The 27,212-nt window shown below is 43.0% G+C and overlaps 1 protein-coding gene and 1 long non-coding RNA gene across 2 annotated transcripts in view; one reads left to right on the top strand and one right to left on the bottom strand.

The window, feature by feature from the left end:
- Nucleotides 1–5,983: 5,983 nt before the first annotated feature.
- The window catches only part of LOC138369014 (glutamate receptor ionotropic, kainate 2-like), a gene marked incomplete in the record, with an annotated part of 159,748 nt that continues 138,519 nt past the window's right edge, over nt 5,984–27,212 (top strand). Inside the window, 1 exon segment of the mRNA XM_069331855.1 lies at nt 5,984–6,935. Within this exon segment, the coding sequence (XP_069187956.1) occupies nt 6,716–6,935 (220 nt within the window).
- On the bottom strand, nt 17,637–19,169 carry LOC138368747 (uncharacterized). Its single transcript, XR_011229651.1, has 3 exons — nt 18,400–19,169; nt 18,130–18,258; nt 17,637–17,749 (listed from the first exon to the last, which is right to left on the bottom strand). It is a non-coding gene; the product is annotated as an uncharacterized lncRNA (long non-coding RNA).

Raw genomic sequence — 27,212 nt, forward strand, 5'->3', positions numbered from 1 at the left:
TTACTGCTAGGAAAATAGAAGCATCAGGTGAATGGAAATATGCCTCAACGTCTCTGTCTTGAAGCGCGGGAATCTAACCTGGGACCTCAGTCAGCCGAGAATGTATAGATATAATAGTAGAAAAGCTTGAGATAATATTACAGTAGAACACCACAATGTTAAAGGCGAGTACCAAGAGCTTGATGCATAACCAGTGAGGAAATAACTAGGTAAGAACAACCAGGCAAGAACAGGATAAGAACAACCAGGCAAGAACATTATAAGAACAACCAGGCTAGAACAACTGGACAATAACTCCAAGACAAGGAAGGGGGTTGGGGGTGAGAGAATGCTTTTTAGGTTTTCATATCCACAAACTCAAAATTTCAATAGAAACCTCATTAGAATCCTCAGTAGAAGCCTCAATAGAAGCCTCAACAACAAGAAACCCTCCACACACAAGCCTATTCTTCTATCATATTATTTCTTGCATTTTGTCTCTTCCTTCTGCCTTGATTCTCTCTCTCTCTCTCTCTCTCTCTCTCTCTCTCTCTCTCTCTCTCTCTCTCTCTCTCTCTCTCTCTCTCTCTCTCTCTCTCTCTCTCTCCCCTACTTCTTCTGTTTCTTCTTTGTCTCTCCCCCTCACGAACGGAAGAGAAAGACGCTGATAATGAAGACAGACAGCGTTCAAAACCCTTAAACGTCTTGCAGACAGCCTCCACCTTATCTCGTTCGCTAATTGATCTCATTAATGCACTTCCGTTCCCCTGAGGTCCCAGGGCTGAGGGTCCTGATCCCTTGATGCTCTTTTGTTTCTCATTATTTATTGATTTACGCATCTTCGATGAAGACATTATTTGTATGTCTTTATTTCCCCTGAAACAAGGGTGATAAGTAGTGTGTGTGGATCTGTATTTCTTTATCTGGGTTATGTATTTTGGTCCGCAATTTGGAAGTTTTTTTTTTTAAAGATATTGATATCTTTGAATTTCTTGAAGACGAATTATTTCCTGTCTGTAGATCTGTTCAAACTTTTGTTGATCTGATCCTGATACTCTTGTTGTTCTGTTTAAGAGTATCCGTCTACTGATCTACCCAAGAGTATCCGTCTACCGATCTACCCAAGAGTATCTAAATTATCCAAATGTTTAAGCGAGTCAATCCAAGTAACTGACCAAGTGTATCTGTCTGTCCCTCTGTACTCTGAATAGAGCCTTCTGTTGGAAGTATTGGAGGGTTGGGATTAGGACTGTGTTAGGGGGTTTTGATTAGGTCTGTGTTAGGGGTTGGGATTAGGTCTGTGTTAGGGGTTGGGATTAGGTCTGTGTTAGGGGTCGGGATCAGGGCTGTGTTAGGGGTTGGGATCAGGGTTGTTTTAGGGGTTGGGATCAGGTCTGTGTTAGGGGTTGGGATTAGGGCTGTGTTAGGGGTTGGGATTAGGGCTGTGTTAGGGGTCGGGATCAGGGCTGTGCCGGAAGTCACGTCTGTGCTACTCAACACTCAACAAGGCTGGTAACAGGGGAACGACAGGCAGTAATTGAGTTTAACACAGCCAGTAATGAATCGTGGAATTGCTTGTCAAACAAACACGGGATTTTTTTAACATGATTTGTTTACTAGAAAGTAACGTGCTTGTGCCTGCGTTTATGTGTGTATATGTGTGTGTGTGTGTGTGTGTGTGTGTGTGTGTGTGTGTGTGTGTGTGTGTGTGTGTGTGTGTGTGTGTGTGTGTGTGTGTGTGTGTGTGTGTTAACCTGGGATAAGTGTTAGGGTTTTTAAAATTAACTTTTCTCCAAAACACTTACAAAAATATGATCAAGCACGAACATAAATGCAATAGGTTTTGTTGCTGTATGGTTACCATTATAGCCATAGAAAGAAGATAATGTATTGTGTAATACATTACACAATACATAATGTATAGATAATGTATTGTGTAATACATTACACAATACACTATCTACACGAGCTCCTCAACCAGAGAGAGGAGCTCGTGTATTGTATAATAGCCAGAGAGAGAGAGAGAGAGAGAGAGAGAGAGAGAGAGAGAGAGAGAGAGAGAGAGAGAGAGAGAGAGAGAGAGAGAGAGAGAGAGAGAGAGAGAGAGAGAGAACACCGCCTTGAGCAGACAGCTGCACTTGGCCGAATTCCAAATCGACCACTCAAGGGAGTTTACTTCATGGTGATCGTAAATGGGTCTGGGAATAGTCAAATAGGTTGGGAAATAGGCGAAAATAGGGGTTGATTCCCAATACCTGGTGATGTGACTGGGGAGGGTGGGGGTGGGTTTGGAGGTGGGGATTGGGTTTGGGGGTTGGGGGGGGTTTGGGGGTGGGGGTTGGGTTTGGGGGTGGGGGGGGGGGGGGGGGTTTGGGGGTGGGGGGGGGGTTTGGGGGTGGGGGCGGGGTTGTAATGGTAATGACTCAAGTCAGAGAGATTACTTGTTTACTGTTATGCTTTTTTTGTTTTTTCCAAGTATTTGCTTTTGTTCAGGTAAGTCTTGCTTTTCCATGAAAGAGGGAAGGGAACTATCACTAGAAAGCGCCAAGCTACAATGACAATATAGGCCTATACTATCCCTATTGAATGGGATTAGAATAATGATATGGGGGTGGGACGGAGGGAAGGAATGGTACCCAACCCCTTGGACGGTCGGGGATTGAACGCCGACCGTACAAGCAAGGCCGTCGTTCTACCGTCCAACCCAAGTGGTTGGGTTTTCTTTTTCCAGGAGTTAAACTAAACGATATAGCTTCGTGTGTCTATGTTTTTATATCAGAGTAGTTTACAGATGGAATGCATTAGGCAGTGATGTGGTGGAGGCTGACTCCATACACAGCTTCGGATGTAGATATGATAGAGCCCAGTAGGCTCAGGAATCTGTACACCAGTTGCTTGACAGTTGAAAGGCGGGACCAGAGAGCCAGAGCTCAACCCACGCAAACACAACTAGACGAGTACAACTAGGTGAGTACCCACATGCACACTTGAGAGGCGGGACCAAAGAGCCAAAGCTCAACCCCCGCAAGTACAACTAGGTGAGTTCACGCACACACAGAGCTAAAAAAAACATACTATTAAATAATAAAAAAAATAAAAACATGTAGACCTTGTACCAGTTTTGGGCAGTTTGGGAACTGCCCAAAAAATACAATACATACAAAAATACAATTCATAAAATACAAAAATACAATTGTATTGCCCCCAAAATACAGAGAGAAATACAGTTCTAATTCCGATAATACCACACAATAATACCACTCTCTGGAACTACTAGTAGTTCCTATTTGAACAGTTTTTATCATCATAATCATCTTGTTTGTGCGGCATTTATCAAGATAAGGTATCTAGGTACATGGTTTCTCACTTATTTCTCGCGCGCTGTGTGTGTGTGTGTGTGTGTGTGTGTGTGTGTGTGTGTGTGTGTGTGTGTGTGTGTGTGTGTGTGCTTCTCAACCATTTCTGATATCTCATCTGCACCTTTTCTCTATAGACCTAAGTTAATTACCGAGGAGTCCACCTACTTCTCATATATTCACTTTCACCCCCTTGAAAGACTCACGCATAGTAAGACTTCACTCTACTAAGACTTTACCCACAGTAAGACTTCACCTACAGTAAGACTTCACCCCCTGTCACCGTGTAACATTTAAATCGGACTTTGAAAGTAAGTGAAATTTATCAATTAATTACCGTAGAGTTTACCATAGTAATTCTGAAATAGCCATTAAAACTCCGAATATTCAGGCACAAATATATATGTAAAGAGAGAGAGAGAGAGAGAGAGAGAGAGAGAGAGAGAGAGAGAGAGAGAGAGAGAGAGAGAGAGAGAGAGAGAGAGAGAGAGAGAGAGAGAGAGAGAGAGAGAGAGAGAGAGAGAGAGAGAGAGAGAGTTGAGTAGGCTAATGAATGTTAGGAAAGCATTATGTTGACCGACTCTTGGGTTTGTGGGCTGTCTAGGTGTAGGGAAATGCTGTCTAGGTGTAGGGAGCGGTTCCTAGGTGTAGGGAGGGGTTCCTAGGTGTAAGAAGGGGCTCCTAGGTGTAGGGAGGGGGTGGGAGAGGGAGGGAGGTATGAGGATAGGATGAGAGGTCGGTCTGCAGGTCTGCACCAGTGTTGCCCTGGCCGTGGCGGAGGACGGGTGCATGTGTGTGTGGGTGTGTGTGAGTGTGTGAACCACGCCAAGGTGGTTCTGACGCAACATAACAGGTGGTTACATATCTGTTGTTTTTGTTTTGGTGACAAATGAAACTCATTTTATTCCCTCAAGGCGCATATGTAAATTTTTAGTTTTTTTAATAGATGAATATAGACACCGCTAGCCGCGTTTAGCAGAAAAGTTATGCAAGGAGTGTTTAGAACTCTGATATTCGCTGTCGCAATGGAACGCAATCAACAGGTGTTAATATTTAGAGTTATTTGCTCCAAGATGTAAACAGCAACTGACCCCAGAGAGGCACTTGTTACTACGAGACTACGAGCGGAAGTTACGAGGTTACGAGTCTACCGGAAGAAGCGACGATACCACGAGAGGAATCTACGAGATTGCAAGTGGTAGTTACGAGACTTCAAACGGAAGCCAGAGCCTAACTTACGAGATATGAAGAGAAAGCTACGACCCTACGAAAGAAAACTACAAATCTACAGAAGGAGGTTTACGAATCTACAAGTGAAAGCCTCGAGCCTTCAAGACAAACCTACGAAGAGGTTTTGTAGGCTTCTAGAAGTGAAGCCTATAAATCTGCGAGAGAAACTTATAAACTTGCAGAGGGAAGCTACGAATCTACAAGTGAAAGCCTCGAGCCTTCTAGAGAAACTTACGAACCTGCAGAGGGAAGCTACGAATCTACAAGTGAAAGTCTCGAGCCTTCTAGATAAACTTACGAACTTACAGAGGGAAGCTACGAATCTACAAGTGAAAGCCTCGAGCCTTCAAGATAAACCTACGAACCTGCAGAGGGAAGCTACGAATCTACAAGTGAAAGCCTCGAGCCTTCTAGATAAACTTACGAACCTACAGAGGGAAGCTACGAATCTACAAGAGGAAGCTACGAGCTCTGGTCTCGCCTCACACGTTGATCTGAGACACAGAATAACATCATCATCAGTATACTAGGCGCAAGGATCATATCATTATCATTATTATCTGATAAACGTAATTGGGATGAAGAGACACGGTTCACAAATGAACAATAATTACTAACATAACTGAAGCGGAACAAAATGAATGCCGATCACTCAATAAATGTATAACAAATATTCCTTCGCGCAAATAAATAAATTATTATACGGCTACATACCAGATAAATGAATAAAAACCAATTAGTTAATACACTAAAAAGGAGATTTATTATATTTAAATGTGTGATAAGAGAATTTACAAACGATGCATAATAAAATTATCAAATCGCAAATGATTTGATAAATATATCAGTAACAACTAGAGTGTAATTGATTAGCTGTTTAGTCTTCCGTAAACACTAACTAGCTAATCACGAGTTTCCTAATTACGACGTAGTCAATAATTATCCTGAGGGTTAATTTAGGGCAAATTACTTTTGTTCGTGTCATTCGAAGCTTTTTAATACAGGCCCGTATGAAAGATAATTATATTAGTTATGTGAAATTGATGACTTAAAGAAACACCCGAATTTAACATCAATAACGCAACTATTTTTTAACGCATCAATAACGCATCAATAACGCATCAATAACGCAAATATATTTAATCATTTAAATTGTTCTATTTCTAATGGTTATGTTGAAAATAAATTTATGATAATGTTTGAATGTGTCAATTGGTGGACAGAAAATAACTGCCAGTAGCTCTTAGACGATGAGAGTTGTGAAATGTGTGTTCGTCCCAGTAGGCCTACCTAGAGCAGGCCTACTGTCTGGCACCGTGGAGGTCTTGTCTAGCGTATATGGCACCACTGAACATTGCTTGAGACAAGGTTAATGCCCCTCTATATACTCGTCTGATTCGAATTCAACTTTTCAGGAACTGGCACATTCTACTTTCTGTGATTCTGGCCCTAGGTGTCAGGCTGGGGAGTCCACAGGTGCCAGTCACATTAACAGTGCCAATGACCTATAGGCAGCACCTTTGCTAGCACACAGACACCTGTGATCGTATTTCATAGATCTCTATGGACACCTCGGAGATTTCTAAGCTTGGTTACCTGAATGGGATTAGTGTATCTCTCTCTCAGGTATTATGAGAGATTATCCAAGAATGTGGGCCATTGGCACGGCTTGTATCTCAAGATTTAGTCCAAACAACTCCGAGCCAAGTTTTATTTCCTTTCCAGACACTGGTCGAAGTCTCACTCCAAGCTCTATCCTTTTCCAGGTCAAAGTTCAAGCCCAAGCCTAAAGCCTCTGCTTCTTAACACTTACTCTGCGGTTCAAGTCTGAATTTCATTATGCCAGGCTGAAGTTCCAAAGTTCAAGACCTCCAGACCTTGTCTTCATTTATAGTCCAAGCTCAAAGTTTCATTCCCAGAGTTCAAAATATTTCCCCTATTATAAAAAAATTAAGCTTAAGTTAAAAGTAAAATTTCCATTGCCATGTTTAAGTCTAAATTCAACGTAGCTGCCGACACAAAGCACCACGTCAGTCACCATGGTGATCCTTTACTCCCCTTGTACACGAGGCAGAGTAACTAGTGATCTGAGCTCTTAAAGGCAGTGATCTGAGCTCTTATAGGCACTGATCTGAGCTCTTAAAACCAGGATGAGACCACCCTCTTCCTTTCCCTCTTCCTTTACCATCTTCTCATCATCTTCCTCCTCCTCCATCGCCTACTTTTCATCTCCCTGCTCGAGATCAAGTTGGTGGTGGTGGCCCAAGATGCAGCATCCAGTACCCACACTGATGCTCCCGTCTCTGCCTCTGCTTCTGCTGCTGCTGCTACCACCGCCGACCATTGGCCTGCCTCCTGTCATCAGAGTGGGTGAGTAACCTCAGCACCAACAGTCTGGGGGATCAGTGCTTCATGGGAGGGGGTAAAATAACATGGGCTTTGATGCGTCAGTAGGAAGAGGCTGAGATATCAGATCACAGTCTCTGGGAAGATCAACGAGAGATTTGGGAGATCGACTGTCTCAGATGGAAATGGAAAAATATATATAGGCTCTGATATACAGTATATCCATCAGCCACAGTGCTTTAGATATAGAGAGAGGGTATATCCATCAGCCATTAGTGGTTTAGAGACCGTGTATCCATCATTTAGAACCTTGTACACTAAATAAGTCAGACCAATCCTTGAGTATGCGGCGCCAGCGAGGAGTCCACACCTAGTCAAGCACGAGACGAAATTGGAGAAGGTTCAAAGGTATGCCACCAGATTAGTTTCAGAACTACGAGGTATGAGTTACGAGGAAAGGCTACATAAATGGAACCTCACGTCGCTGCGAAACAGAAGAGTTAGCTGAGACATAATTACCAAATACAAAATTCTTAGGGGAATAGGTAGGGTAGATAAAGATAGTTTAACACTGGTGGTACTCGAGCAAGGAGACACAGGTGGAGACTGAGTACCCAAATGAGCCACAGACACATTAGAAGTATTTTTTTTTTAGAGTTAGAGTAGTTAACAAATTGAATGTATTAGGCAGTGATGTGGAGGCGGCTGACTCCATACACAGTTTCAAGTGTAGATTTGATAGAGCCCAGTAGGCTCAGGAATTTGTACATGAGCTGATTGATAGTTGAAAGGCGGGACCAATGAGCCTTAGTTCAACCCCCCCCCAAGCAGAATAAGTGAGTGCATTTACTTTCTTTAACACACACACACACACACACACACACACACACACACACACACACACACACACACACACACACACACACACACACACACACACACGCACACACACACACACACACATACACACACACACACACACACACACACACACACACACACACACACACACACACACATACACACACACACACACACAAAAGTGGAAATAGATGAAATGTTCACACGTAATAATAACAGAACGAGGGGACATGGGTGGAAACTGGAAACTCAGATGAGTCACAGTTTTCTTTTATCGTGAGAGTAATGGAAAAATGGAATGCACTTGGGGAACAGGTTGTGGAAGCAAACTCTATTCATACTTTTAAAATTAGGTATGATAGGAAAATAGGACAGGAGTCATTGCTGTAATTAACCGATGGCTGGAAAGGCGGGATCCAAGAGTCAATGCTCGATCCAGCAAGCACAAATAGACGAGTACAAATAGGTGAATACACACTGGGAAGACGGGACACCACGAGCGTAGCTCTCAACCTGTAACTATACTTAGGTAATTACACACACACACACACACACACACACACACACACACACACACACACGACCAAGAGAAATAGTCTGAGACGGAACTCCTCAGACGCGAAGGCTTCGGTTGGTGCTGCCGGTGTGGCTGGCAGCCAGGAAAGTGAGTCAGGAGGATAGTGTAGGAAGTTGTGGGGTGTGTTCTCCTGTACCAGGGTCAGGCGGCGGACCGAGGGACCTGTGTGTTGCTGTGCCAAGGGGAACAGGAAGGGACAGAGGCGTCCACCTCTGCAATAGGGACCGAGAGGATAGAGTGGTGCGTCCCCTTGCAACTGGAATATAGACTTAAGGGAGCTGTGTGTACTGAAAAATATATAAAAAGGATAATGGGCTCTCTCAGAGTACATAACCTCACGGACCAAAAAAATATATAAGCGTTCTAAACAACGCTGTACAGACGGCTCTTGTAAGAATGGAGATTACGTGTGGAATGACGCAGAGAGAGAGAGAGAGAGAGAGAGAGAGAGAGAGAGAGAGAGAGAGAGAGAGAGAGAGAGAGAGAGAGAGAGAGAGAGAGAGAGAGAGAGAGAGAGAGAGAGAGAGAGAAGGAGACAGAGAAGCATTCAAAGCCTCGATTAGTGAGAGACATTCAGTAACAGAAGAATTCAGTGAGAGTTTTGACCGTCCACACCTGAAGTCAAATGCTCTTTGCGGTTTGTCAAGGTTTCCCTATTGCTTATTATTATCTTGCCCCGTGTGTATGTCCTTACAAATGTTGTGCTATTAACAGACATTGACAGGAAGGAATCTAGTCCTTCCGGACCATCATTGAAATCAGTCAGGAATATGTCTCGTACGTCCCCAGCCGCTAGTTACATCTCAGTGGGAAATATATGTAATAGACATAATAGAGGAAAATAAATTAGTTAGAAAAAGCGGGGTCCAAGGGCTAATAAGTCGATTCTGCTGGCACAAATAGTAAATATCTGTCTGCTGGGGGGTTTCTTTCACTATTACCCTGTACTCGTCGCTGCTTCAATAAAAGACCACTGCGGGCTCACCATAGCCCGTGCTACTTGTAACTTTGTGTTCCAGGTAGCAAATCTTAAACAACAACATGCTTCAATACTTCCTGTTCACTGTAGCATGTTCCTTGTCACTCATACTCTTTCGTAGCTTGTGCCCTGGTCTCGTGTTCTCAAGATTCCTCACTTGGCCCAATTTCTTGAACAATCTGAAATTGTTATTCACAACACAAGATGCTCAGCTATCGACAGTCTTATGCCGTGTTAAAGGCTCTCAATATAATAAAAATCCTGTCTGACTAATCTCCTTTCAATCGGATTTATTCTGTCGTGTTATAGAGTTGTATTAGGCTTGTGAGGCAGGATTTATCGCTCATGGAGTCATGCTGGTTTTTGAAGATATTGGTTTTAGATCAATATCTCAAGGAGGTCGTCTTCCCATGTTTATGTAAACCATAAACCATGCATCTCTAGGGGGTCGTCTACCCATGCTTATCTTTAGTTATTAAACAATTATCACGAGGGGGGTCGTCTATCCATACTTATCTTTAGTTATTAAACAATTATCACGAGGGGGGTCGTCTATCCATACCTAGGTCTAGTCGTGTTAACCCATATCTCCAGATACGGTTCCCACACCTGTTTTTCTGTGTCCGTGGCATTTATATTGAGTGAAGTGTTCTGTATTCTTGACTACTACAGTTGAGTGTGGAATTCTGCTTCGAAACAACTACAGTTGAGTGATGTATTCTGTAGCCATGGCAACTACAAGTAACTGACAACTACAGCTGAGTGATGTATTCTGTATCCATGACAACTACAAGTAACTGACAACTACAGTTGAGTGATGTATTCTGTATCCATGACAACTACAAGTAACTGACAACTACAGCTGAGTGATGTATTCTGTATCCATGACAACTACAAGTAACTGACAACTACAGTTGAGTGATGTATTCTGTATCCATGGCAACCACAACAAAATATTACCAAAGTACCGACAATATATTTCAGTCTCCAACTGAGGATCCCGGTTTCCCCACTTCCCACAAAGTTAGAAAAGTTATCTATATTTACATACCTGAAGCAAATTAGTTACTAGCATTTGATTACATTTAGATTTAAAAATGACACTGTTGACGACGAGTAATTTGTATAGGAAATTCTGTCTAATTTCTAATTAGACAGAATTCCGTCTAATTAGAATTCTAATTCTGTCAATTATGATTGACAGAATTGTCTGTCTAATTCTGTCAATATCGTAACGTCTATGTCTAATATTCTAAATGAATAATCTTTGCTCCGAACAATCACAGAAAGTGGTGTTAATGTGGGTTAGAAAATTGCGTACACAGTTAATTGAATTAGCCAACTTATTTCCGAAATGTTAAACAGGTAAAATATACTTTTTTTTTTAACCCCCAACAGTTCAAATATCCGAACATTTTAAACCCCAACAGTTCAAATATCCGAACATTTTAAAAGCCCAACAGTCCAAATATCCGAATACTTTAAACCCCAACAGTCCAAATATCCGAACATTTTAAACCCAAACAGTCCAAATATCCGAACATTTTAAACCCCAAACAGTCCAAATATCCGAACACTTTAAACCCAAACAGTCCAAATATCCGAACATTTTAAACCCCAAACAGTCCAAATATCCGAACATTTTAAACCCCAACAGTCCAAATATCCGAACATTTTAAACCCCAAACAGTCCAAATATCCGAACATTTTAAACCCCAACAGTCCAAATATCCGAACATGTTTAACCCAAACAGATCAAATTTAACCGCAGCATATCAAATTTCGAGAGGCAAATCATTTATATTTATATATAAAGTTAAAATAAAGAGACTTAAATAAAGAGACAAGAGGACTGGGAAGCAGGTATCAGGGTCACTTTGCAAACCCCATAAATACATTGGAGAGTGTTGCAAGGGGTTGCCTGGTGCTGTTGCAGCCAGGGACGGAGCACAGTGTCAACATGGACGGAAGTCTTGAGTCAACATTGCAGACAAGGTGAGCTCTCCTATTAAAGGCACGGCGGTAGGTGAGACAGACGGTTGGGGGGTAACGATACTGTGTGTGTGTGTCTGTGTGGGTGTGTTTTGGGGGTCTTGTGACTCCTAAAAGACCCCAGTGACCCCCACAAGATCCCAGTGACCCCTACAAGACCCCAGTGACCCCCACAAGACCCCAGTGACTACCAGAAGATCCCAGTGACCCCCATAAGACCCCAGTGACCCCCACAAGACCCCAGTGACCCAACACAAGATCCCAGTGGCCCCCACAAGACCCCAGTGACCACCACAAGACCCCAGTGACCCCCACTAGACCCCAGTGACCCCCCACAAGACCCCAATGATCCCCACAAGACTCCAGTGACCCCCTACAAGACTCCAGTGACCCCTACAAGACCCCAGTGACCCCCACAAGACCCCAGTGACCCCCACAAGACCCCAGTGACCCCCACAAGACTCCAGTGACCTCCAAAAGACCCCAACGACCTCCACAAGACCCCAGTGACTCCACACAAGACCCCAGTGACCCCCATAAGACCCCAATGACCCCCACAAGACCCCTCGCAAGACCCCAATGACCCCCACAAGACCCCAGTGACCCCCACAAGACCCTAGTGACCCCCACAAGACCATAGTGACCCCACAAGACTCCAGTGACCCCCACAAGACCCCAGTGACCTCCAAAAGACCCCAACGACCTCCACAAGACCCCAGTGACTCCACACAAGACCCCAGTGACCCCCATAAGACCCCAGTGACCCCCACAAGACCCCAATGACCCCCACTAGACCCCAGTGACCCCCCACAAGACCCCAATGACCCCCACAAGACTCCAGTGATCTCCACAAGACTCCAGTGACCCCCACAAGACCCCAGTGACCCCTACAAGACCCCAGTGACCCCCACAAGACCCCAGTGACCCCTACAAGACCCCAGTGACCCCCACAAGACCTCAATGACCCCCACAAGACCCCCAATGACCCCCACAAGACCCCAATGACCCCCACAAGACCCCCAATGACCCCCACAAGACCCCAACGACCCCCACAAGACCCCAGTGACCCCCACAAGACCCCCAATGACCCCCACAAGACCCCAGTGACCCCCACAAGACCCAAGTGAACCCCACAAGACCCCAATAACCCCCACAAGACCCCAGTGATCCCCACAAGACCCCCAGTGACCTCCATTAGCATGAAGGCGACACGAAAGACACCAGAGAAAACGGTGAAATGATCCATGAAATATATCCACATTTCTAAATGTTCTAAATAAATTCCTAAATAAAACTAAATATTTCCCCAAATCACAACCCCACAAGTGGGGGGGGGGGGAAATGGAGCATGGATAAACAATTTCAACGACGCCAAATTCTAAATATCCATGGCACTCGTGGATTCTAAATGGTCATTGGTGACGATTCTAAACGTGTTGACGTGGATAAGAAAGGATCTGCGACGGTGGTTGAGGCGTCCTGAGGGACAATACTGTGTCAGGTATTGCTGACCGGGATAATATAACTCCGGCTGTAGAGTGAATCGTGAAACTAATAATGCGGTCCAAGTTGCTGTCTTGCAATATTTTAGTCATTGTTTTTGAGATTAGGGCTCTTTTTTTTTTCTCTCCATTTATGGCTTAGAGGTTTACGCTCTCTCTCTCTCTCTCTCTCTCTCTCTCTCTCACTCTCTCTCTCTCTCTCTCTCTCTCTCTCTCTCTCTCTCTCTCTCTCTCTCTCTCTCTCTCTCTCTCGTTCTCATTCCATTTCATCCAGATGAGATTCAATTGCATAAACGAGAATAGCGACATCTTATACGCGAGCCTTACCGAGAGCTGTCACTGGAGGATATTGAAGAACCAGTGGAAATGAATAAAAGAAGGAGAAGAAGGAGAAGGAGGAAGAGGAGGAAGAGGAGGAGGGAAGGGAATTATCAAGGACAGCCCCAAGCCATTACGACTATCTAGCACTTGAAAGATAAGGAGCAGGAGGAGTATGAGAAGACGAAGAAGAAGGAGGAGAAGCAAGAAGAAGTGAGCATCATGTCCCACAGTAAGATGCCGAGGAAGAGAGGAGACAAGTGACGTTGAGATGAGAGGCTGCCTGAGAAGCTTGCCAGATGTGACCACAGCCCAGGTGTGTCATGGCAGGTGTTTGTGTTAATGGTGGTGGTTAATGGTGGTGGTTAATGGTGGTGGTTATGGTAGTGGTGGTGGTTATGGTGGTGGTGGTGGTGATTGTGGTAAGGGGGTAACCGCCTATCAATACTTACCTATCAGCGACGACGGGTAAGTGTCACTAGTTCTATTATTCTGACGCTGACATTCGCTAATCGAATCCGACCTTCAAGATGTGGATGGAGGTGGCTTCCACAACTTCTTCTTTCAGTGCAAATCCACTTGTTGGGCACCCGCATACGGGAAGGGGGGGGGGGGTGAGGAGAAGGAAGAGGGAGAAGGAAGGGGGGGGGGGGGAGGAGGAGATTCAGGTGAAGAGATTTGCAATATGGGCGATGCCTCCATACCTGTCTCCATACCTGCCTCCCTTCCCGACTCCCGGGGGGGGGCCACCTATAAATCATTAGCCTTAATAAATGGCTCAATTAAAACACCCTTAAAATGGATATGAACATATGTTTGTCTCCCTTATTTCTCCCTATTTACGAAATTTAAGACATTTCTCACGCTGTCTCGAAGACTTGGAGGGGGGGGGGGGGCTTTCACGGGCGTCTCCTGCAGACGTACAGGGAAGGAAGGAAGGAAGGAAGGAAGGAAGGAAGGAAGGAAGGAAGGAAGGAAGGAAGGAAGGAAGGAAGGAAGGAAGGAAGGAAGGAAGGAAGGAAGAAGGAAGGGCAAAAGGAATAAGAAAGACATACAATAAAGACTGAATACGATTAAAATACTTAACCCTGGAAACACTTAACCTATAGAAAAACTCATGAAAACACTTACCCACGGCAACACCCGCCCGGAGCCTATATATAGAGCCTTCACAATACATCAAAACACAGCTGAAAAAGAAGAACAACTTGAAAATTCCTTCAGTTTTCCGTCAGGTAAATTGCCGCAAAAAAATTAAAAATTTTGGGAGGCAATACAGAGCAAAAGTCCTTGGTTCCTGTTGGTCCTCCTCCTAGGGGTCCTTAGGTTCTCCTAGGAGCTAGGAGAACCTAGACTAAAGGTTCTTTAACCTATGTGGGGTATTCATACTCCTTGGAAGGATACGTGGAAAAGATCGAACAAGGGGGATCCTCGATTTGAGGGTTAAGAACGCAGACTACTGCGCTACACGCTCCATTTACTGTGGAATTTCTTAATACTCTCCCAAGAAAGGCGCTAATGAGGAGGGAGACAGTAGCAACAGAGGCAACGAGACTAGCTTCTAAGCCCTCAACACGTAGGCTAATTAGCATCCCGTGCTCGTTCACCGTACCAACCGCACAGACAATTCAGAATTTTGAGACACAAAAAAAAAAGAAAAGGACTTTTACTACATTTTGTCTTAATTCGAACCGATGGAAATATTATCTTGAGATGGTATATTCTGCCTCTGTTTGTTTTCTCTGTCTATCTTTCTGTTTGCGTCTAGTCTTCCTGTCTGTTTTATCTCGGTATGTCTTCCTGTATGTTAGTTATGCCTGTCACTCAGTTCCGTCAGTCTGTCAATCAATTTTGCCTGGCTGTCTACCATTCTCACTCTCCGAAAAGCTCCGCACAAAATATATAAAGTCATCTAAAATTATTCTAAATATGGACACTATCTGGAAGAGACTAAAAAAAGAAGTTAAAAGGGATGAGAAGAATCATCTCAAAGTCAAGAATACGATGAAACTTCTCTTCAATGTCTAGGGTGAGGGGAAACTTCTTCCTAATGTCTAGGGTGAGGGGAAACCTCTCCCTAATGTCTAGGGTGAGGGGAAACCTCTCCCTAATGTCTAGAGTGAGGGGAAACCTCTCCCTAATGTCTAGGGTGAGGGGAAACCTCTCCCTAATGTCTAGGGTGAGGGGAAACCTCTCCCTAATGTCTAGGGTGAGGGGAAACCTCTCCCTAATGTCTAGGGTGAGGGGAAACCTCTCCCTAATGTCTAGGGTGAGGGGAAACCTCTCCCTAATGTCTAGGGTGAGGGGGAAACCTCTCCCTAATGTCTAGGGTGAGGGGAAACTTCTTCCTAATGTTTAGGGTGAGGAGAAACCTCTCCCTAATGTCTAGGGTGAGGGGAAACCTCTCCCTAATGTTTAGGGTGAGGAGAAACCTCTCCCTAATGTCTAGGGTGAGGGGAAACCTCTCCCTAATGTCTAGGGTGAGGGGAAACCTCTCCCTAATGTCTAGGGTGAGGGGAACATTCACCTTACACTGAAAATTAACATTTTCCGTTTGCATGCATGACATTTATGATAGAATAACAAATAATTTAGCATTTGACAGTCAATAATAATGACATTTAATGGTGAAGGAACATGTAATTCCAATCTCTCTCTCTCTGTCTCTCTCTCTCTCTCTCTCTGTCTCTCTCTCTCTGTCTCTCTCTGTCTCTCTCTCTCTCTCTCTCTCTACATGGTAAACTGAGGGCAACATGTTGAAAGTGAAGGACAAAATTAGTTTATAGTTCATGAAAACACAGCAGGACCTGGTACGACCCTCCCAGAGCAAACAACACAAGATAACCTAATGATAATCTATTGTTAGATAACGTATCCGATATTATTTCAGATCACGTATTGATCAGATAATCCATGAAATAACCTATCAGGTAACCAATCAGATAATCTACTAGACATTGTAGTAACAGTTTCATCTAATCATGGCATATGTAATGTAACACATGTAATGTAACATATAATATGTAATGTGACAGATGTAACGATGTAACACCCTGCCATCGTAGCGTCTTATGCCCTTGCCCAGTCACTGGCCTCGTTACAGTCACTGGGCATCCCCTCGTTACAGACATAACAAGCAGTTAGTCAATGACTTTGAGAGAAAATAACAAGATATATATATATATATATATATATATATATATATATATATATATATATATATATATATATATATATATATATATATATATATTGAATTTTGACGTTGTGGTCAATTGTGGCAAAAATTATGATTCATTAAAGCTTTCTCAGAGATTTAAGAACACTTTTGTGTTTTATTTGAATGATATTTTTTAAATATATTTTTGCTCAGTAGTGATTATAATAATTAAAAATAATAATAATTATTATTATGTGAATCATACCACATTAAAACTTATATCATAATTATAATATATATTTATTTTTAACTGCAAATAAGTAAATTGTTTTTGTAATATTAATAATACCAAATACGGCTAATATTAAGAAAATAATAATAATGATAATAATAGTAATAATAATAATAATAATAATATAGATAATAATAATATAGATAATATTAATATAGATAATAATAATATAGATAATAATAATATAGATAATATTAATATAGATAATAATAATATAGATAATAAAAATGCTAAAAATATCAGAAAACGGTTGGGCAAGACGGAGCCTCAAGGCGCCACCAATGTTAATGGTAGACTTGGCCGCCAGCTCCTGTGTGTGTATTTACTATTTGTGTCTACAGACTCGAGCTCTTGGACCCTGCCTTGCTAACCAACGTAATTTTTCTCTATTATGTCTACTACATACATTTCTAACACACACGCACATTCTCAGGAAGCAGGCATTAACAGCTGTCTAACTCACAGGTACCTGTTTACTGCTAGGTAAACAGGTGCATCAGGGTGAAATTAACCCTGTCGGTTTGTTTTCGCCTCCGCCGAGAATCGAACTTGGGTCCGTAGGACTAACAATCTCCGAGCGCTATCCACTCAGCCGCGAGACCCCCTGTGTGTGTACGTATGTGTGTTCACTCAGTTGTACTCACCTAGCTTATGCTTGCAGGGGTTGAGCTCTGGCTCTTTGGTCCCGTCTCTCAACTGTGAATCAACTGGTGTACAGATTCCTGAGCCTACTGGGCTCTATGACAGCTGTGTGTGTGTGTGTGTGTGTGTGTGTGTGTGTGTGTGTGTGTGTGTGTGTGTGTGTGTGTGTGTGTGTGTGTGTGTGTGTGTGTTTGTGAACTTGCACTCACACTACACAGGAAGAGTGCCAAACACCTGTTTCTTTCCCCTGAGACAAAGTATGAGAAAGGTAGGAAAGGTCTCCTTATACTTATACAGTAGTATGTATAGATATGTATAGATATGTATAGATATGTATAGATATGTATAGAGTACTGGGAGATCGCGCCAACCTACACTGATGATCTGGACCACCTAACAATAATATTAAGGGGGCGATAGTTAGGGTTCATAAAAGTTGTTCTAGTGCAATGAAAATTTATTGACGTGTTACACGTGAAGAGGGCTGCAAGTGGTCCAAGTTTCAGCATCGCAGCCTAAATAGAGAGGGAGAAAAAAAAAAAAAACTTTTTTTAACCATTTTTTTACATGTTTTAAAGTTGATATAACAAATACAAATATCAACTGATATTATTTCTATGATACTCAGCTATCACAATACTATATAATAAAGGTTGTCTAGTGGCATTATTATCCCAAACCTATTTAGTGCAATAATACAAATTTTCAAAGTTCACCCAAAAAATTATGCAACAAAATGATGTTTATAAATATATATAAAATCAATAAATGATCTTAGGGGAAATATATAACTTGAGTTTTTAGAGGCACAGACTCTACATATAATGTGCAAGTTCCATGTAAATTGAATAATAAATAAAAAAGTTATTCAACCATATAGTTGCAAATTAGTTACCTGTAAAAAATGAAGGTCAAAGTTCAGCCACCTTTGGCTGAGGTTGATGAACTACCAATTTCAATCAAAATTACCACCCTTGTAGATTGGCATTCCTTCAGTAAGGTGTGTAAGTTCCATGAAGATTGCCTGATAAAAAAAAAAAAAAAAAATTATTAAAAAAAAAAAATTAAAAAAAAAAAATAAAAAAAATTAAAAAAAAGACAGCAGCTTTATATTTACAATTATTTATGATATAGTATCAAGATATAAAACATAATACATACTAACCTAATATAATTGGTCTGAAATATGCAACATCTTGCAACATCAAGAGGGAGAACGTCTTGAGTTGCAGGTCTAAGATCTTGAGTGGCAGGTGCCGCAGGTGGTGTGGCAGGTGCCGCAGGTGGTGTGGCATGTGCAGCAGGAGGTGTGGCAGGTGCCACAGAGGTGTGGCAGGTGCCACAGGAGGTGTGGGTGCCTGGGTGTGAGGCGAGGTAGTGTGTTGTGGGGGCGGGAGGCTGCCCTCTCTCTTCACTCAAGGGAACTCTTGTTTTGCCTCAGTGTGGCTTTACGCTCCTTCTTTACTTGGCTAACGCGTAGAGCTCTTGCCTTTAGAGCTTTCTTCTTGTCCGATACTATATCCATTGTGCAGTATATGCAAGAAAATACGATCTGTGCGAGCGTGTCAGGCATGCGACCGCCGGCACAGACACTGAGAGGGTGACTAAGCCAGTAAATCGGATTATAGCCCCTCCCTCTCACAGAAGACAGTTGCCAGCGAGTGTGTTTATAATTTGTATATGCATAACAAGATATTCTCCACTCTATTGCGAAATACTAGACGCTTACAACGTATGACGCATCACCCTACGGCGCACCCGAGCCGCGAGGACCAGATTTCGGGCAATTGCGGCTGGAAAATTTGCTGTAATTACGTTATTTATTATCATAACATTAAACGGTTTGCACCACGGTGTTGCCAGAACGTTGTAGTATTTTTATAAATTTTTCGTGTTTGGCCGAATTTTTTCGGCCAAACAATGATAACGCCCTCTTAAGAATAAATGACAGTCTTAATGACAGACTGTTTCAAAGTTTCTTTCACCCTGAATGCCTCTGTTACCTAGCAGTAAATTAACAAAATGGAATTTACAAATTTATAATTTACTGTAAATGATATTTACAGTACAGTTAATCTGACCGCTAACACGCCAGTTGTCAATGTGCTTGGAGTTGATACCACACAGTTGTCAATCATTCCTGAAAGCACACCCGTCAATCACGAATGTCCAGCTGTCAATCATTCATGACTGCCCAGCTGTCAATCATTCATGAATGTAAGTATGAGCCTGATGTTAAATATGTATGAAAGTGTGACATGTTTGTAGTTAGTAGTATGTCACTGAAACATAAAATACTCTCATTTATGACGTGATACACACACACACACACACACACACACACACACACACACACACACACACACACACACACACACACACACACACACACACACACACACACACATGACGGGATAATAGGCCACAATAAGAGATTAGACATAGCCGAAGCACTTCATATCAAACACTCACATTCAATTATCGAAAGCTAGATTACACCTAGGTAGGCTCTTCCATCCTTAACACCAACAGATAACCTCCTCATTTACACAACAGGTGCTTCCTATAGCTGGCCAATAAGAACACAGGGGGGCCAGAACCTGTATATCCTTATCCCCAATGTAACATTCACTTTACCTCTGCCTCCGAAGATGCTAAGATGTACTTTAGCGAAACGCGTCCCTTAAGTGTCCAAGGAGGACCCAACAAAAAATAAACCTGATTTTAATATAAGTTTTGGAGAGAAATTAAATAAAAAATACACATAATATAGCCACATATTCCCAGCCATTATTGTCCCCCCCACCAAACATTCAAGTTAACTCTCGCGAATGGTTTAAGTTTGTCGCTGGTCTGAACTTGCTACTTGTTTAAGCGCCATATAGTTTTAAGTTGCACAGCGGTCCGGTTAAAAAAATGGGGTGGGGGGTGGTTAGCGTGGGTGGGATGGTGATGGCTTGAGACCCCTGAAGAGGGGGGGGGGAGTGTAGATTACTGGTAGTGGGGGGTGATGGGGGGAGGGGGGAGGGGGGAGGGGGGGAGGGGGGAGGGGGGAGGGGGGAGGGGGGGAGGGGGGAGGGGTGTGTGTGTGTACATGGCATCACTGTAAGCAGCGGTGTACATAGTGTAGACACAAGGTGTGGACGTATCGGAAGACTGTGTACACTAGAGATAATTCTGTGCAAATTCTTCCACCACTCTCTCTCTCTCTCTCTCTCTCTCTCTCTCTCTCTCTCTCTCTCTCTCTCTCTCTCTCTCTCTCTCTCTCTCTCTCTCTCTCTCTCTCTCTCTCTCTCTCTCCCATTACTCCGCCCCCTCTCCTCCCCCCCCCTCCGCAGCTGTGGGGCTTCATGCCACAGCAAGTGGAGAAGTGAGAGGAGGGAGAGGGGAAAGGGGCGAAGAGGAAGGGGCAAGGAAGGGTGAGGGAAGGGGCAATAGGAAGAAACGAAAAGGAAGGCTAGAATAACGGGGGGGGGAAGTGGAAAAGAGAAGGAGGAAAAGAAGAAGAAGAAAGAGAGAGAGCGAGAGAGAGAGAGAGAGAGAGAGAGAGAGAGAGAGAGAGAGAGAGAGAGAGAGAGAGAGAGAGAGAGAGAGAGAGAGAGAGAGAGAGAGAGAGAGAGAGAGAGAGAGAGGCAGACAGACAGACAGACAGACAGACAGCATATGAGTACAGGTATTACATTCATTATTGTTTAGGGCGTCGTTACCTACGTTTAATACTGCTTGTTAGGTCTCCCTTCCCCTAGTGTTGATGTTTAACGAGTGAGAGATGTGTTATCTCTCACTCACTCTCTCTCTCACTCACCCTCTCTCTCTCTCTATCTCTCTCTCTCTCTCTCTCTCTCTCTCTCTCTCTAGAAAAGATGTATCTTCTTACAGACTCTCTTAGCTTGCCTGGCCATACAGTAGCCCCCGGGAGCAGGAGCGTGGCCATACAGTAGCCCCCGGGTGCAGGAGCGTGGCCTGAGCATAACCAACACGTTCACAAGCACAGCCACATATATTTATTTGGCTTCACTCCAGACTATAGTGTTCGTCCCCCCCCCCTTTTAGTCTCCTGCTGTGTGTGTGTGTGTGTGTGTATGTGTGTGTGTGTGTGTGTGTGTGTGTGTGTGTGTGTGTGTGTGTGTGTGTGTGTGTGTGTGTGTGTGTGTGTGTGTGTGTATGTGTGTGTGTGTGTGTGTGTGTGTGTGTGTGTGTGTGTGTGTGTGTGTGTGTGTGTGTGTGTGTGTGTGTGTGTGTGTGTGTGCGCGTGCAAGTATAGGTGTGATATACTATTCCTTATTATATGTCACTGGAAGATCGAGCACTTAGCTCCTGGACCCCACCTCTTCCTAACTGTCGTGAGGACCCGTAACATTTTGTTATCTTAGATGCGCAGATAACACATAAAATATATTTGGGAGAATTATTCCGTTTTTCTTCCATTATACTCACACACACCATCAGTTCTCTGGTCACCAAGCTTAAGTTTAATAGACTATGTGTGTGCATGGGTGGGGAGAGTGTGATAAGGTGGGGGTGTGTTGGAGGAGGGGGGGGGGGGATGGGGGGAGGGGTAGGGGGGAAGGGGGGGCACACTCTCACAGCTTGATTGGGCAACGCTATTCTTGTTAACGTAGTGTGGTGGAAGCCTGGTTGGGAGGTGTAAATGTTTGTTCAGTGCCACTGGCATTATAGACAGCAGCACAACCATGACCACTACCACCATCACCACCATCACCACCATCCCCACCACCACCACCACCACCACCACCATCACAACCACACCACCACCACCACCATCACAACCACACCACGACCACCATCACCACCATCCCCACCACCACCACCACCACCACCATCACAACCACACCACCACCATCACAACCACACCACGACCACCATCACCACCATCTCCACCACCACCACCACCACCACCACCATCACAACCACACCACCCCCACCACCATCACAACCACACCACGACCACAACCACCACCACCACCACCACCACCACCATCTCCACCATCTCCACTACCACCACCATCCCCACCACCACCACCACCACCATCACAACCACACCACGACCACAATCACCATCTTGAAACCCAAAATCAGTATTAAATAAATTCAATGGTTTTCAACAAGATTATTTCCAGAACTAAGAGGATTAAGAAACAAGGATGTGCTTAAAGAACTAAATCCTACAACCCTAGCGGAGAGATTAAACAGAGGGGGGACATGATCACTACATAGAAGATACTGATAGGAATAAATATGGTGGGACAAGGACAACGTCTTTAAACTGAGTGAAAGTTGGACCAGAGAACATAGCTGGAATTTGAAAACGAAAACTTATGATATATAAGTTAATACAAATGGAATAACACTGATAGAAGAAGAAGTTGTAGAAGCCACCTCCATATCTTCAACTTTATGGTAGATTTGACGAGGAATTTAAAAAGACATGAAAGTCGAATTATAACACAACAGTTACAGCAAAGTTAACATACTGGGCATAAAGTGCTAAACTACCCCAACCACCACCAGCACACCAACAACCACAAGCACCACCATCTCAACCACTCCCTCTCAACCACCACCACCACCCTTACCCTCAGCACCCCCTCCCCCCCCCATCTTGCTGTCACAAACATCATATCACTCCAGACTTGCAACCGAAAATTGTGTCAAAACCATTGGAGGAGACGGCAATCATGCAAGGTCACAGCTGCACCTGGCACTGTCTGTCTGTCTGTCTGTCTGTCTGTCTGTCTGTCTGTCTGTCTGTCTGTCTGTCTGTCTGTCTGTCTGTCTGTCTGTCTGTCTGGGAAGGTCACGCCCTCATGTACCACTGTGGTGGGTGTCTGTATGTCTTTCTGTCACTATTTCTATGTCTGTCCTCGTGGCTCTCTGTCCCGCCGTTTCTATCTGTCTGTCTATCTACCAGCCATGATGTCTACCTGTATACCTGTATTTAGTGCTTCAAATATATAACTTTATTGTTCATTCTCCACTATTTACCGTCTCTTCCTCTGACCACCGTTACCGTCCGTCTATCCTCTGTCCTTTAGACAGGTAGACAGAGCCTGCCTGTCTGAAAGATTCTTATTCTTAGAAAGATTGAAAGATTCTCGTTATTCTCTTCATAGACAGAGACATGAAGAGAATAACGAGGAATCCGTAAAAGTGGGATTAAACTCTTACCATCTCCTTCAACAATTTGTTTTTAATAATTTCAGCCATTTGGAGCAAGAAGATTGTTGCTACACTAGCCCTCAGACCTACTACTGAACTTACCCAAGATGTTACCCCACAAAACCGAAACGCATTTGCCCGAAACGCATTGCGTAATAGTGGCTTTAGGCATTGTATGTACTAGCTCTATCTATATATCAATCCATTAATGTAACATCACTTGTATGTATATACCTTACCTGAATAAACATCTGAATCTGAATCTGAAAACTTACCTAACTTCAGGGTTTACCTACTTAATTACAAGCTAAACAAGGAGCACAGTACGGAAGGAAACTTTCTTCCCTGCCCCTGGCATCGAACCCGTGTCCCCTCGGCTATGAACATAAACAGAGGGTCGAACCTGGCCTCAGATTCGGGGTTATTGAGTAAAGAAACTCCAGAGACCGTCTTCAGGTAAGAGGGTCTCTTACTCTCAACTCTCAACTCTCGCTCTCTGTGTATGTATGTGTGTGCGTCACAAATTGGTTTGGTTAGGTATATTCGTGGCAAATTGGGGGTATATATGCGCCAAATTGGCCTTGAGGGGGAGGTCTGGATAACCCCTTTCGCTTATTCACTTGTCCTTTGTCGTGTTGGGGTTCCGTGTGTGTGTGTGTGTGTGTGTGTGTGTGTGTGTGTGTGTGTGTGTGTATGTTTATGTGTGCGAGTGAATATTTGCGTGTGTTCATTAATAAATTCATTAACCTATAAATTACATTTTCTTGTAACTGCGTGACATATATGTTTTAATAACATCATCAGCTACCAAATACCAAAGATAAAAATTTTGGGTCAGGGGGAAAAATGCCCCCGGAAGAGAGATCTAAACCCACAACTCAGATCTCGAAGGTTAAATCCTCTTATTGAAACCTCTTGAGGAAATGTACGACTCTAAGCTGTCTTGATAAGAAGTATCCTCACCTAACACAAGCAGAATGGAAGCCTTCTTCCAAATAAAGCAGTCTCATAACTCACATATATATGTATTTAATGTAATCTAGCAATACATAAATTTCTACAGTCTGGGTTTAAAATAGGAGGATTTAATATCTTTCTTAACTTAATTCCCCGCAGGTTCTGTGAGATGATAAGGGCTAAAGGGGAATAAATACCACCTTCTTGTTCTTTGAGAAAAATGGTGAAGATTTTGCAATTAAATTATCTATCTTTAAATACAGTTTTATCGGAGTGAGAGAGAGAAAGACAGAGCAAGAGAGAGAGAGAGCAAGAGAGAGAGAGAAAAAAAATAGAGAGAGAAAGAGAAAAAGAGAGGAGAGAGAGAGAGAGAGAGAGAGAGAGAGAGAGAGAGAGAGAGAGAGAGAGAGAGAGAGAGAGAGAGAGAGAGAGAGAGAGAGAGAGAGAGAGAGACAGAGAGAGAAAGAGAGAGAGAGAAAGGGAGAGAGAGAAAAGAGAGAGAGAAAGAGAGAGAAAAAGAGAGAAAAAGAGAGAAAGAGAGAGAGAAAGAGTCAGGTAAAGCTTCACGAATGTCTCTCCTAAATTGAATTTTCGAACAGAAGCCCTCAAAAAATGCCCTATAAAGAGCAGGGAATGATAAATGGCTGTGTGGCTCTGTGATGGATTATGTATATTCCGAGAGCCACGATGCGAGTCGCAGTTCGAGGCTCCCCCAAAAAAGGGCTTGAGATAGCTGCAGACTCCACAGCATAAACCATTTAAAAAAAAAGGAAATGATTTGTAGGATCATCGAGCTCATCTCAGATGTCTTTCAAAGACGGATTTTCTGTCGCGAACGATCTGAGGTTTAATGATTGAATGACCTCACACAGATATAACCTAATTGACAAGACGACGTGATTCGAGGAACACATGTTGATTGATAGTTGAGAGGCGGGACCAAAGAGCCAGAGCTCAACCCTCCGCAAGCACAACTAGGTGAGTACAACTAGGTGAGCACATGTGAACATGTTGTGAGAACATGTTTATAGTCGTGTTGTCATTATTATTTTATGTTATACCTCATCCCTTCCCTTCTCTTTCTTCCTCTCTGTCTCTCTCTGTCTCTGTCTCTCTCTGTCTCTCTCTCTCTCTCTCTCTCTCTCTCTCTCTCTCTCTCTCTCTCTCTCTCTCTCTCTCTCTCTCTCTCTCTTTTTTCAATACCTACTTAGAACAAAATTTCCACAAGACGTCCCTGAATAAGAAAAGGTTTTAAAAAAATGTTGGAATAGGGTAACTGGAAAAGTGTAAAAAAATAAAATAAAAAATAAAACGTGAGGAAAAGGTGTGAGAGGGGGAGATGTGAGGAAGAGTGTGGTGAGAGGGAAGGAATGGGAGAAGAATAGTGGTATTAGAAGGAGGGGAGAAATATTTTTTGTTGGAGACTCTTAAGATATGTTTGTTAGGGAAAGATCTCTGAGAAGTATTATATGTGACTGAGAAAGGGTGAAGTGTGACACAGAAAAAGGGTGAAGTGTAACACAGAAAAGGGTGAAGTGTAACACAGAAAAAGGATGAAGTGTAACACAGAAAAGGGTGAAGTGTAACACAGAAAAGGGTGAAGTGTAACACAGAAAAAGGATGAAGTGTGACACAGAAAAAGGATGAAGTGTGACACAGAAAAAGGATGAAGTGTGACACAGAAAAGGGTGAAGTGTAACACAAAAAAGGGTGAAGTGTAACACAGAAAAGGGTGAAGTGTAACACAGAAAAAGGATGAAGTGTAACACAAAAAAGGATGAAGTGTGACACAGAAAAGGGTGAAGTGCAACACAGAAAAGGGTGAAGTGCAACACAGAAAAGGGTGAAGTGCAACACAGAAAAGGGTATGCATTAACTGTATCATCTCTCACGATCAACTTCAACACATTTATCCTCAATTCCTTAAATCACCGAAAAACAGCAAATAAATATATAATAAAATTCTCCCTCCCCCCCCCAAAAAAAAATATTGGAATTCTTGAAGCCTTCAAAAGTTTCTCGACTTTTTAAAAAAAATTCTTGATATATATTAATTCTCTCCAATCTTTTAAACCCCTCGAGTCCTTAAGACTTTAAATCCAAAACTCAGCGAAATCACTGTTTAAAATAACGAGATGTTTTAGAGCTGGTTTGCCTGTGACTAATATTCTTAAGAATGACTTCATGAGTCAGGTATTTATGACTTCATGAGTCAGGTGTTTATGACTTCATGAGTCAGGTGTTTATGACTTCATGAGTCAGGTGTTTATGACTTCATGAGTCAGGTGTTTATGACTTCATGAGTCAGGTATTTATGACTTCATGAGTCAGGTATTTATGACTTCATGAGTCAGGTATTTATGACTTCATGAGTCAGGTATTTATGACTTCATGAGTCAGGTGTTTATGACTTCATGAGTCAGGTGTTTATGACTTCATGAGTCAGGTGTTTATGACTTCATGAGTCAGGTGTTTATGACTTCATGAGTCAGGTATTTATGACTTCATGAGTCAGGTGTTTATGACTTCATGAGTCAGGTGTTTATGACTTCATGAGTCAGGTGTTTATGACTTCATGAGTCAGGTATTTATGACTTCATGAGTCAGGTATTTATGACTTCATGAGTCAGGTGTTTATGTTAGCGAATACTTAACGAAATCTGTCTAGAGGTGTTTCTATGACGCAGGCCAGGAACACACCAGAAATATACTGAAGGATAAATTGATACATATATACCAGGGATATATTGAGCTCACACCAGGGATATATTGAGCCCACACACAGGGATATATTAGACCCACATCAGGGATATATTGAGCCCCACACGAACGGAATTCGAA

Source organism: Procambarus clarkii, chromosome 26 (assembly GCF_040958095.1).
Source record: "Procambarus clarkii isolate CNS0578487 chromosome 26, FALCON_Pclarkii_2.0, whole genome shotgun sequence".
NCBI classification, from domain to species: Eukaryota; Metazoa; Arthropoda; class Malacostraca; order Decapoda; family Cambaridae; genus Procambarus; species Procambarus clarkii.